Here is a 12,738-nt window from a genome sequence, read left to right on the forward strand (position 1 = left end):
ATGAACTCCTCTTAATCGATAAAACAATCCTTGAAAAAATATTTATATGCCTTAAAATATAGTAACAATAGTGGTGATATAATTAACTAATGTATAACCAAAGGAGATGAGATTAATGGTTTCCTAAAGATTATTGAATTTGTATACACAATTTGACTTATTATGCATTGAAAGTTTGAAATATGTATAATCACTGTATCTATTAAGAGATAGATTAAATGAATCAATTTTTTTAAAATAAAAGTAATTCAATTCAATTCAAGTTAGTATGATATAAAGAAATAAAATAATTGATTTTGTTAATTATAATATTTGAATTATGTTGTATATTGGTTACGGGCGGAGCTCAGGAGGAAATTTTACGGGGGCCAAATTTAAACTTATAATTTTGATGTTATTAGAAATAATAAATTACAACCAGACCAAATCATCCAAAAAAAATAGTAAGATACTATATGAAAAAAATTTACATTTATAATTCATAAAGGAAGATGATTACAAAGCAAAAGAGCCTCCACCCATACAAAATTCCAAGTCTTAAAGTACGGAAGCTATCAAAAGAAAATAAAAAAACTTAAACAAAAACCATTATAACTGTAGAGGGAAAAAGCTTCCTCAAGCAACAAAATATTATTAACATAAGATATTAAACCCAACAAAATCAGGATCTCCAACATTAAAATGGAACACGACGTTCTTTCATATCTCGAAACTCATTGACTATTGATTCAATACTTAATTTTTCTGCAATTTCCCTTTTAATGTACATAATCAATGAATTTGTAAAAAATTCATCCTCCATTTTATTGCGAAGTCTTGTCTTTACTATACGCATAGCCGAAAATGATCATTCCGTAGTTGTAGTAAACATTGGAAGAGTTAGCACAAGAACAATTATTCTATAGACAAGGGGGAATATTGCTGCTTTTCTAGTACTAACCAACCACTGGCTCAAGTTAGAAATGATCAACAAGCTTTTGAACTCTGGATATTGAACTACACTGTACTCATAATGCTCAAGTTGAATTTTTAAATTCATTTTATCAACGTCTGTGAAGTCTACTGGGTAAAACTTGTCAGCCAATTGACAAACATCAACAATTCTAAACGACTCCCTACATTCAGGAGGATCAAGTGCTAAACTAAGTATAAGCAATTGCACTGCATGTTCATTAAATCGACTACTTAACTAATTGGCAATCTATAACAACATAAAACAAATTTACCCTATAATGTTCAGCAACAGCAAAGTTATCTTCTTGACGCTAAGCTCGACCTTGTCTTGCAACATAATGAGCATTCATTTCTGAAATATCTATATTTCTTGCCTCACAAAATGATTTCACTTGATCAAGCAACGTAATCCACCCATCATCTTTAAATTTCTAAATAAGTGCTTTAGTTGATGAAAGAAGATGTATAGCATCTCCTCGTTGGAAAACATTAGTTTCATCTTTAATAATATTAAGTAGAACAGAACATGTTGCACTTAACATTTTTATTAAATTGGAGACTGATCTAAAGTGAAAACTCCACTTAGTATCCCTAGGCCTTTGTAAAGTGCCAATTTGATTAAGCTTTCTCTCACTCTTAAGCTCATCAATGAAAATCATGCACTCAATGTCAGTAGCTTGAGCACATTTTAGTTCATCATTGCCCTTACAAGAAGCACCAATAATATTCACAACAGAAGTCAATTTAGTAAAGAAATTATGAATAGGAACAATCTCATGAGATACCACAATTAAAGCCAACTGTGGTCGTTGAGCCAAACAATGAACGTAGTAAGCATATGGACAATCTTTTAAAATTAAAGTTTGTAAACCATTCCACTCACCCCGCATGTTGCACCATCATATCATTTCCCTCGAATATTTTGAATATTTAAATTATTATGAGACAATAGAGAGTATAGCCCATTTGTTAAGGTCACTACAGAAGTGTTAGAGACATGAACAAGTCCAAAAAAATGTTCTCGTACAAAACCATCTTTGTCAATAAATCTCAAAACTACAACCATTTGTTCTTTCTTCGATTCATCGCGTGATTTATCTACAATTAAACAAAACTTTGCATCTCTTATTTCTTCACAAATTGCCTTTTTCACTTTCATTGAAAGGACATGTAAAATTTCTTTTTGAATATTTAGTGATGTATAAGAGGCATATTTTGGAGCTTTATCAAGTATAAATTCTGCAATCTTTTCATTATTAGAGGTAAATGCTTTAAGTAATTGAAGTAAATTTCCACGATTTTATGATTTTTTGCTCTCATCATAGCCTCTAAAAGAACAACCTTGAAAAGTTAAGTATCTAATTGCTTCAACCGTAGTTTTTAACCGCAATCTATTATTTTCAATTTCTTGAGAGGAATAACGATTAAATACCTATGGCAGATGCTGAGATTGCCTCATTAAATCCTCACATGATTTTTCAGCCTTTTTATGAGTTAAATTCGGATCATTTCCCACATGATTAAGGAAGGCACAAATTTTCCCATCTTTAACCTTTCTCCAACCATTAAATCCATTAATAGTATAAGCATCACATTTTGGATGTGCAGATTGTGTATTGAAGAGATAACATGGTGGACAAAAAGCAGCATCTTTTATAGGTGAATATTCCAACCAAGAAGGAAAAGAATTGAACCATGAAGATTGAAAACGACGGGGGTGCTTTTCTGGTCCATATTTGGGATACTTTGAAAGTCTTGGTTGGTATGGACCAACCATTATGTATGCTCTGCAAAATTTCATCCCGTTGATTAACATCATAAACTCATATTTGTGAACACAATCCTAGATCACACTCCAAAAGTTGAGTATTAACTGGATTTATCTTAATTCTTGGAGATTTTAAAGGTGGATTTCCAAAATTTGGTGAATTGGTAAGTGAGACTTGTGAATTTTCAGTATTTGGAGAATTGGTATTGGCTTCTAAATTCTCTACATTTTTTCTTTTGAAGTATTGATTAATTTTTTATGGCTTTCTCATGTTTGCTATAGTGAAATTGTTGGAAATTTAGGGATTTTGGTTGAGTTGCAGGCGATTTTTGGGATATGTTATTCACGATTCGTTGGCTGATGTTCTGAGTTTTGTGGCTGATTTCTTTTTTCTTTTTTGTTTTAATTATTTTGATGCCATTGTTAGTGACTTAAGTGGGCTTTTGGGCTTGACTGAATTGTTTTAATTATTTTGCTTTTGGGGAAATTACAATATTATCTAATATATCAACCTTATACATTAATTGTACAGGGCCAGTGTGGACATTTCACATTAATTTTTCATATTTTATTTAGACATCCCAAAATTTTTTAAAATTCTACAGGGGCCATGGGACCCTCTAGCGTTATATGGCCTCCGCCCATGATATTGGTGAATAAAGAAAATTATATTCTTACTTCGAGTATTACATTGAACCCAACAAATCTACTATTAAGCATGAAATATATGACCATCAACTTACAATTGTAATCATTAAACCAGAAATCATTGAGTATTACATGAAATCATTAATATTGAACCTAAAAGATACATGAAACTAATGTTAATATGAAATCTAGGACCATTAACTTAAAATTGTAATTAGGAAATAAAGCTTTACATGAAATCATTGTCATTGAGCTTGATAATTCTACCATTAAACATAAAATTAATGCAAATATGAAGCATAAGACCATCAACTCAAAAATTGTAATCATCAAATTTTGAATACTACAAATTAATTTTACTCTATCTTTGTGATGAATACATTCTACGGCCTTAAAAAAAATAAATAAAAGGTTATTTTAGCATTTATACGAGTGTGTAAAGTAAATGTTGACTTTTAAAGTTCATTCAATTAGTGTAAAAAGTAATATGATATTCAGACTATTATTTGAATCAAATATCTAATAAAGTAAAAACTCATTTAATCCCTATATTTTAAGGTTAGTTGTCGTTTAGTTAATGAGTTTTTAAAAAATACCTCATATTTTAAGTTTAGTTATCGTTTAGTTCTTGTGTTTTAAAAAATACCTCAAAATATCCTTATCTTTAAACTATTGACACCAATGCCGTTACTTTTTGTTCCTTTTGATTTGCTTTTACAATATTACCCTTTTGCAATAATGTTTTCTTTTTTTTAACGTTAATAGCAAAAATTAAATTACTAATTTAACCTAAAAAATAAAAATAAAAATAATACATATTAATTTTTAGAACACTCTGCTGAGTAGTAATATATAAATTTTTTATTAATATCTAAAAATTGGTAATTTAATTTTTTTTTAATATTATTTTTTTGTGTATGCATGAGCTTCTACAAAAATTAATATTTTTTTTAATTTTATTTTTAGGGTCAAATTGGTAATTTAAATTTTTTATTATTGTCCAAAAAAATTATTGTAAGAAGATAATATGGTAAAAGTAAGCTAAAATGAGCAAAAAATAACACCAAGAATGTCAATAGTTTAATGGTAAGAATGTTTTGAGATATTTTTGAAAATAAAAATATCTTCTACATTTAAAATCAATAGTTTAATAGTAAGAATATTTTGAGATAATATAGTAAAAGTAAGTTGAAATGAGGAAAAAGTAATATCATAAGCTGTTACATGCATAAATTGTATCATAGTACGACCCTTTTATTGTTATTTACAGGTAGTTGCAGAATTTTGTCATGCGTCGAGAATCAACAGGTGAACTTTGGGCAAGAAATCTAGTGCCACGTGCGGTGATTGGAGTATCATATATGTTTCTGATAAACTTAGAATCAAGGTATAGTAAATTATAAGGCATAATTATTGTGAAATGAAATTACTGATAAAAAGCATCATCCCATAAATGTAATCAGAGTCGCATTACCACTTCATTGTAAAAAGCATCTTCAGTTTTGCTGTAGGACCACGCAGAATTTGAAAAATGACCACCAAGAATGACTCTGGCAGCTACAGATTAGGACAAAATTGAAAGGCAGATAAAGGAAGAAAATCAATTGATTGATTGTCCTTGCGCTTCCACAGTAAATTCTCTGTTTGATTAATTGGTTGATAATTTAGTTGTGGGCGCAAGAGCTTCATCTTCGTTGCTTTGAGACAATTCTGGTTGATAAAAGAAAATTCGTTGATCCAACACTCTTTTAACAGCCTGGAAAATTTTATAGTTTAAAAGAACAATTCCATCACCAGCCACGTATCCACAAAGATTTACGTATCTTACCTACAGCATCATTATTGGTGCAAGAATTTGGTAGCTCGTATATTATTATGACAACTTAAAGAGGTCCAAAATCTATGGAAACAGGGTAGGGAACCTCTCCCATTTTCAATTAATTTTAGTGACTTTTATTTGTAGCTCTTTGATTCTTTTGGTCTTGTTTTGTCTCTCTAGAGCAACGATATTGAAACAATAACAAGATTCAATCAAAGAGGGATATTTAATCTTCTTTTTAATTAAAATAGAGAAAAACAAAAGGCGAAGTGGTAGTTTCGGCAATGATGTTTTTTCCATAATCATGGCGGAGCTGTAAGTCACCGAGAACAAGGGGACCAGCTTGAGAAAATTTTTTGGGTAAATTGTTCTCCAACTGTAGTTGAAATTTTATTGTTGAGGAAATTTTTCTAAAATTATTATCACATTTATTTGAAAAAATTACTAGCTCTTACATGCAATTTGAGTTGTTGGCGATCGAATACAGACATGCACAATCTATTATATATGTAATCAAAATGAAATTTTATTATGGAATAATGCTTATATAATTGAATCATAAGCGATATTACATGATTTGTGCATTGTTCGTTCAGAGTTCATTCTTTATGCAACAACAGATTTAATATATAAAATGATTAGTGTGTGTGTATATATACATACAAAGCAGGAGCTTCTCATGGGCTAGGATGTGACAACATAGATTATGTAAGGCAAATTTTTTTATTATATAGCTTATAAGCTTATGTTCTTTTACCCATTTATTTTTTATATGATTAGCCAAATATCTTCTACATTTATAAGATATTAGATGAAATTAAAGTTCTGTTTTTTCAAGATTTTGTTGGTAACAATAACCTTTTGCAGCTAAAACACTAACCAATTGTGGTTTGTTATATTTTCTTTGCAACTTTCATTCAATCTTTCATATTATCAGACACATTTAATCAATAATTCTTGTATGATAATAGAGCCATTAATGGAAACTACTGATTAATCAAAATTCAGAAAACTTTCCTAATATTTTTTTATTTTGTATACGATTTCTTTGGATATCCCCGCTTTTTGAATAGATTTATCATTATGGTACATCGGTTAGCAAGCTTAAAATAAAATTTGAGTCCTACGTACATATTTACTAAGTTTTCAAATTCAAGAAGTTGCGGTTAAAAACTTGAATGGCTTAATTTAATGTAAGACACTAGACTTTTAATCCAAGTCAGTAGGAGATTAATAAGTTCTTATACTTTCAATAGTGATCATATAAATTTTTAGATTATGTTAAGTTTAATTAAATTATGTGAAGTGTAATTCAATTTTTGTGAACATCAATTAGTATACATAGTAAAATCTCTTTAACAGAGATTAGAAGTATAAGATTCGAATTTCGTTCATATAGGTAAAGAAGAAATTAAGTTATATTATTATTTCACTAAAAAAAATCAAAGTAAATCATTTTTTAAAAAACCAAAGTTTGACTGAAAAGGTTAAAAGAAATCCTATCGAGCGGCTCACAAAAAGAACTGTATTACTTTATGAACCTGAATGATTTTTAAAACTCAGCATCACATCACTCTTCCACTCTCTCAGTAATCATTCATAGACGTTGGATGTAGAGATTGGATAACCCATGTCAGGGGTTTTGAATTGATTGGCCAAATCGTCAATGGATCCAAAATTTCTCCTAAAGCATGTTCAAAGTCTTGGCAAAAATTGAAAAATGAGCACAGGGGTTGACTTTGGCAACTGTTAATCTGCAGAAAATTGAAAGGCAAGGACAAAAGAATGAAAGCAGTTGATAGCAAGTCATTGTTATATAATACTAGTGAATTACTGATATATAATTTCACAATTGTGCTTGTACAGTAAATTCTCTGTTTGGTTGATTATTTCTTAGTGGGCAAAATGGCTTAATCATCATTTGAAACAAATTATTTTTTTCAGATAATCATTGTTTCTACAGCCTGGAAAAATGCTGTAGTTCAACAGAACAATTCCATCACCAACCATTACCAAACATTCCTTACCAAACAGTAGCATTACTGATACAACAAATTTGGTGGCAGTTATATGAATATAACAATTGAAGAGGATCCTTTCTCTCAAAAATCAAAGGAAACAGAACAGAGCAGCGGACCTCTCTTCGATTTTCACAATTAATCCCATTTGTAGATCTTTGGTTCTTGTGCTTTTTCCTGTCTCTGTAGAGTAGCAATGAGACAATAATAAGATTCAATCAAAGAAAGGAATCCAATCTTTTCTTTTATTTATTCTTTTAATACATAAAGAATGAGAAAAGCTAATTGGTTGTTTCAACAATGATGTTCGTAATCATGGCTGTAATTCATTAAGAGCACAATGGACCAACCTCTTAACTTATGTGATTGTGAAACAAAGAATTGGGGAAAAAATAATTCTTTTAACTTTCACATGAACATAGTAACTATGTCACCAAATTCTACAGTCTCTTCATACAACTAAAATCTCTATGTCAAAAAAAAAAAAAAGAGGAAACAAGAAATAATTAACACCAGTAACTTAAGATTAATTCTTTCTTTCATGGCTCCGAATACACTGGTAAAACTGCACTTCTGGATCCCCTGCTGCCATGACCAAAGTTAAAGAAAAATCTCTTACTTCTGCTACTGCAGCCTTCAATAGGGCTAGCCTCAGTGACTTGCCTTTTCTGTTGAACAGCTTCTTGAATCGCCAAATACAGCTTGGGATCCGCAGATGAGTCCATTGAAAACGATCTTCTAATGGGCTCAATTGCAAATTGTTCATCCTTGCCTCTAATGTCAATACACTCATCTCCCATGCTCGTGACCTTGTGCAACTTCCTGGCCCTTTTGTGCACAAATCTTTGTTCCAACTTTCGCGGCGAAGGACTAATCGAACGCCCTGATAGCTCCCCGGAATTCAATCTTTCTTGCGTTGCAAGCAGTGTCTGATCGGTAGAGTGATGGTTACCCAACTCAATCACAACAAAATCTTCATCGCTGTTGATGACATTTTCAGTGTATGGACTTGGATCCTGCGGTGTAGAACTCGGGGCAATGATTCGATCAAACGGAAGAAAAGTCGTCGGGGTTGTTGTTGTCGATGAAATGCTTGTTCTGCAAAGCGGGCAGTTAGCATTGCTTTGAAGCCAAACGTCAATGCAATCAATGTGAAACACATGGCCACAATTTGGTATTATCCTCAGTTTCTCATTTTCTTGAAACTCGTTCAAGCAAACCGCACATTCACAAAAGCTCCTTTCTCCGAAGTCTCTGCTGGCCTTTTTCTTGAATTGAAATATCGGGATTGCCCTTATCACAGCCTCGTCGAGCCCCCTGGTTTCCAGTGCTGGGGAGTGAGCGATTAGATGTTCTAAATTTCTTCTATTTCTTGATAAAGAAAATCGCCTCAAGATATCAATCCGGTGCCAGTTGAGGCAGCATTTGATGACGAAGATATAGTAGCTCACTAGCAAGAAACCTGTGGCTAAAATTCCTACAATGGCAATCGCTATAACGGGGAAACTTGTATCTGAATTGTGCGATGAACGTGAGCCAAAGATTGAGTTACTTGGACTTCTGATTGGAGGCAAAGCTTGTGAGGCATGGATCATGTGTTTGCTTACAAGATCCATTAAAATGGGATTTTGCTTAGATCTCGAATATATAAATAAAAATCCACAAAGTTATGGCTCAAATAATTACTAATAAGAAAGACTTGAAATAGAGGGACATGAATCATAAATATAAAGTTTTATTTATGAAGTTGCAAGAACATGGGGAAGAGAGAAAATTGCAGTGTGGTTTCAATGAAGGGGGAAGATAGAAAAATGAGATGAAATGTGATTGAGCAAATATTTTATTTAGCGAAAATTTAAGGGTCTGAGGAGAGAGTACATAGTTGGTGAGTTTAGGTTCAGGTTCCCACTGGAAGTTCGGCTAGGAATTGTTGAAATGTCTCGATTATTGCAAGTCTTTTTTTTATGAACAGAAGCGTATGGGGTTAAATAAAATATTTAGGAAAGAGAGCGTATAGAATGGGGGTGGCGATCCACCATATATGATGAGGGCCTCCATATATTGAAGAATCAATTTGGTAGGGGACCAATGTTGATTAAGCTTAATTAATTAAGGCATAATATTGATTGAGAAGATGCAAAATCAATGATTTTTTTGCGGTTTATAATGTGTTTAAACTAATGCACGTGAATCTTATGTAATTCTTGAAATAATGATGGTTTTTAAGTAATTAATTACCATAATTTGGTAAACTTATCTCATAGCAATCGATCAAAGAAATTTCTTATTTTTGATTTTTTTTTTTCACATTACACACACCTAATACTCGAATTTAAGTCCAATAATGCACACGCTTCAACTAAATCATAAAATGAGCAATTATCGCGGAGATCATATGTCCATTCTCAATAATCATCATAATCATTAACCATAAATCTAAAGGTCCAAAAAGTTTCCATAGCACATGCAACCCACCATTAATATCAATTTGATTGCTCACTAACTTTCCATTAATTTTATAAAAAAAAAAAAAAAAAAAACTTCCATTAATTGAAACTGTAGATTACATTCACATCAGTAGCTAACTCTGTGTGCTGCTTTCACATCACATCATGAAATTATGGAATATGAATAAATAATATTGAGCTATATAGTATACTGTCCCCACTGCTCAAATTTGAAATCTTTTAAAGAAAAACAATATCTACAAGAAAGGGCATTAACATGTTGGGATAATTTTTCTCATTTTCTTCATTCAGTGGGTCCAATGACATGAGAAGTCAAATTCTGTGCAATCCATCCAATCCTCACAGTAAAAAACACAATAAATGAAAACAAAACCGACAGTATCCATACTTGCGTGTTGACAACTTTTACAAAGACAAGACCATTATTTTGGTAAGGAAACACGAGGCTGTGAGGCACTCTTTATTTCTCTTTTTATTTTTTATTTCTTTTTTTAAAAGTGTTCATTTCCCAGTTGCCTCAGTCAAAGGTTGTGGCCTCTGCCAAAGAAAGTTCCTCTGAACTTTTTTCGCAAAATTTCCAACTTTTTGTTCGCATCCCAATCAGGGAGTCGCCTCTTAACGTGGGGAAAAATTTATAAAGGTAACCGTATCCGCTCATCGAGAAAAGAAACTTTGCCTTGCTCAACACGAAGAATCGAGTTTGCTTCATGGTGAATATAACTTTTTGCGATGACAGAAGAATTTTTTTTTTTCAAGGGAAAATATGAAGTCATTCTATTATTTTAATTAAAGGGTTGGATTATGATAGGGTAATTTTTAAGGACCTCTCCTGAGGTTTATTATATTGACATATAGAGAGAATGTATTCACATAATTACAACCACCTCTACTTTCGTTAGTATGAAAATACATATGTCGTCAGTATATAAGGATAAATGTGTAAAAATGTATTTAAAATTCAAAATAATTCAAAATTCAAGTTGATATTTTATTGATATACGAGAAATATTAAGTATTACACTTTGTTAACCAATACTTTGCATTAACCTGTAGACAAAAGAAAACATCCACTTAACTTTCTCTTTCTCTTCCACGTAACCACAGCTAGGGTGGGCGTTCGGTTCGGTTTGGGTTAACCGGTGAAACCCAAATGGATTCAAAGTTTCAACCCGTTCAGGTTAAATTTCGGTTCGGGTTGAACCCGAACTGAATTTTCAACCCGTTCGGGTTTAAACCTTTTTTTTTTTTAAGATTCAGCTTTTTAATTAAAAATATATATACATTAAACCAAAAAATCCCTAAACAAAAATCTCACTGTCTCACACCCTCCCCTTCCATGTTCCTTAAGGACGTTTGGAATATTTGGAATTGAGAGTTTTAAATTGTTGAAATGTTATTAAGGATGATTTGTAGTTTATATTTGTTATTAAGGATGTTTGGAATTGAGATTTTTGGATTTAAAGTGGTGGTTATAATTTTTGAATTAAATTATTCCTTAAGGATGTTTGGAATATTTGGAATTGAGAGTTTTAAATTATTGAAATGTTATTAAAGGTGATTTGTAGTTGATATTTGTTATTAAGGATGTTTGGAATTGAGATTTTTAAATTGTTGAAATGTTATTAAGGATGATTTGTAGTTGATATTTGTTGTTAAGGATGTTTGGAATTGAAATTTTTAGATTTTAAGTGGTTGTTGTTAGAATTTTTAGATTAAATTATTCCAACCCATTCTAATCCGAACTAACACGAATTATTCTAACCCGAATTAACCCGAACCAAAATTTTAACCCGAATTATCAACCCGATCCGATCCGAATTGCCAACCCAAACCGAACCGAACCGAATTAAATTCAGTTCGGTTTGGTTCGGGTTGGCGTTTTCAACCCGATTGGGTTCAATTCTCCAACCCGAACGGGTTGAAACCCAAACCGAAATCCGAACAACCCGAACCGAAACCCGATTTGCCCACCCCTAACCACAACTCTAATTTCATCTTTTTAAAGCTATGAAGAAGCAGCTCCTTTTGCCCGAAGCTTTAACAAGATTAAAAACGATTTTATCACAAAAGCAATTTCTGAAAATCTTTGCTTTGAGTGCCATCTTCTGTTTCTCAGTTGTTTGCGACAACACTTCGCTGAGGTATGCCATTGGAGCTGCGACCTCATTCTTCAACGCAATTTCCACTTTTCTGCTTACTTGCAAGAAAGAATTTGCCGAGGTTTACTGTGCATTGATGCCAGTTGTGCTTGTTATTGTGTTGGCTAGCAACAACGAGCCCCTGTTTTATTTACTTGGGTTCTTGGTTTGTATTGGATCCACAACTAGGCGTGCTTCGAAATCTGCTATTCAACAAATCATGTTAACTTCAAAGGCTGAAAAAATAAATTTTATGAATTTGTTGGTTTATATGGCACCCATGGCTGCATCGATCTTTCTTCTATTTACCCTCTACATTGAAGGCATGTGGCCGCAATTACAATTGAGAAAGCTTGAGAAGACAGATTCATTGTGTACTTGTTACTTGGGAATGCCACCATTGCTTATTTGGTTAATTTGACCAAATTTTTGGTCAAAAAGCATACATGTACATTGACTTTGCAGGTGCTTGGCAATGCAAAGGCAGCTCTTGCCGCAGTTGTTTTGGTTCTGATTTTCAGGAATCCGGTGACTGTAATGGGAATGACTGAATTTGCAGTCACGACAATGATCGCGGTGCTTTACAGTAAAGTAAAGAAGAGATTTAAAATCTCAACTCATTGATGATGATAAAGTGTGTAAATGATTCATTTTGGTTGTCGTAACTCATAAACATGGGTACAACTCTTTTTTTTTTTTTTTTTTCATTTCACTTTACTTTTGGTGGGAAGGGTGATTTATGTTAACATATATGTTTCCATAATATTGATTTTGATGATAACAAACAAGTTTAAGAATGATTAATCTTTTAAGCTCAAATTATTTAATATTCTTTTTAAATAAATCATTATTTTCACATTATAAATGTTTTATATTTAATGGAAAAATGATTTTATGAAATTGATTGTTTTTATTCTTTTTAAAT

General features: G+C 31.9%; 1 protein-coding gene and 1 pseudogene across 1 annotated transcript; one reads left to right on the forward strand and one right to left on the reverse strand.

Moving 5' to 3' along the window:
* Window positions 1-7,697: 7,697 nt before the first annotated feature.
* LOC18031562 (RING-H2 finger protein ATL16) lies at window positions 7,698-9,213 on the reverse strand. The gene has a single exon (XM_006420136.2). It carries the CDS (start codon window positions 8,821-8,823, stop codon window positions 7,747-7,749), a length of 1,077 nt encoding a protein of 358 aa, XP_006420199.1. The 5' UTR covers window positions 8,824-9,213; the 3' UTR covers window positions 7,698-7,746.
* Window positions 9,214-11,682: 2,469 nt separating this feature from the next.
* LOC18031536 lies at window positions 11,683-12,437 on the forward strand (annotated as a pseudogene).
* The last annotated feature ends 301 nt before the right edge of the window (window positions 12,438-12,738 follow it).

Source organism: Citrus clementina, unplaced genomic scaffold, assembly GCF_000493195.1.
Source record: "Citrus clementina cultivar Clemenules unplaced genomic scaffold, Citrus_clementina_v1.0 scaffold_9, whole genome shotgun sequence".
Taxonomy (NCBI): Eukaryota; Viridiplantae; Streptophyta; class Magnoliopsida; order Sapindales; family Rutaceae; genus Citrus; species Citrus x clementina.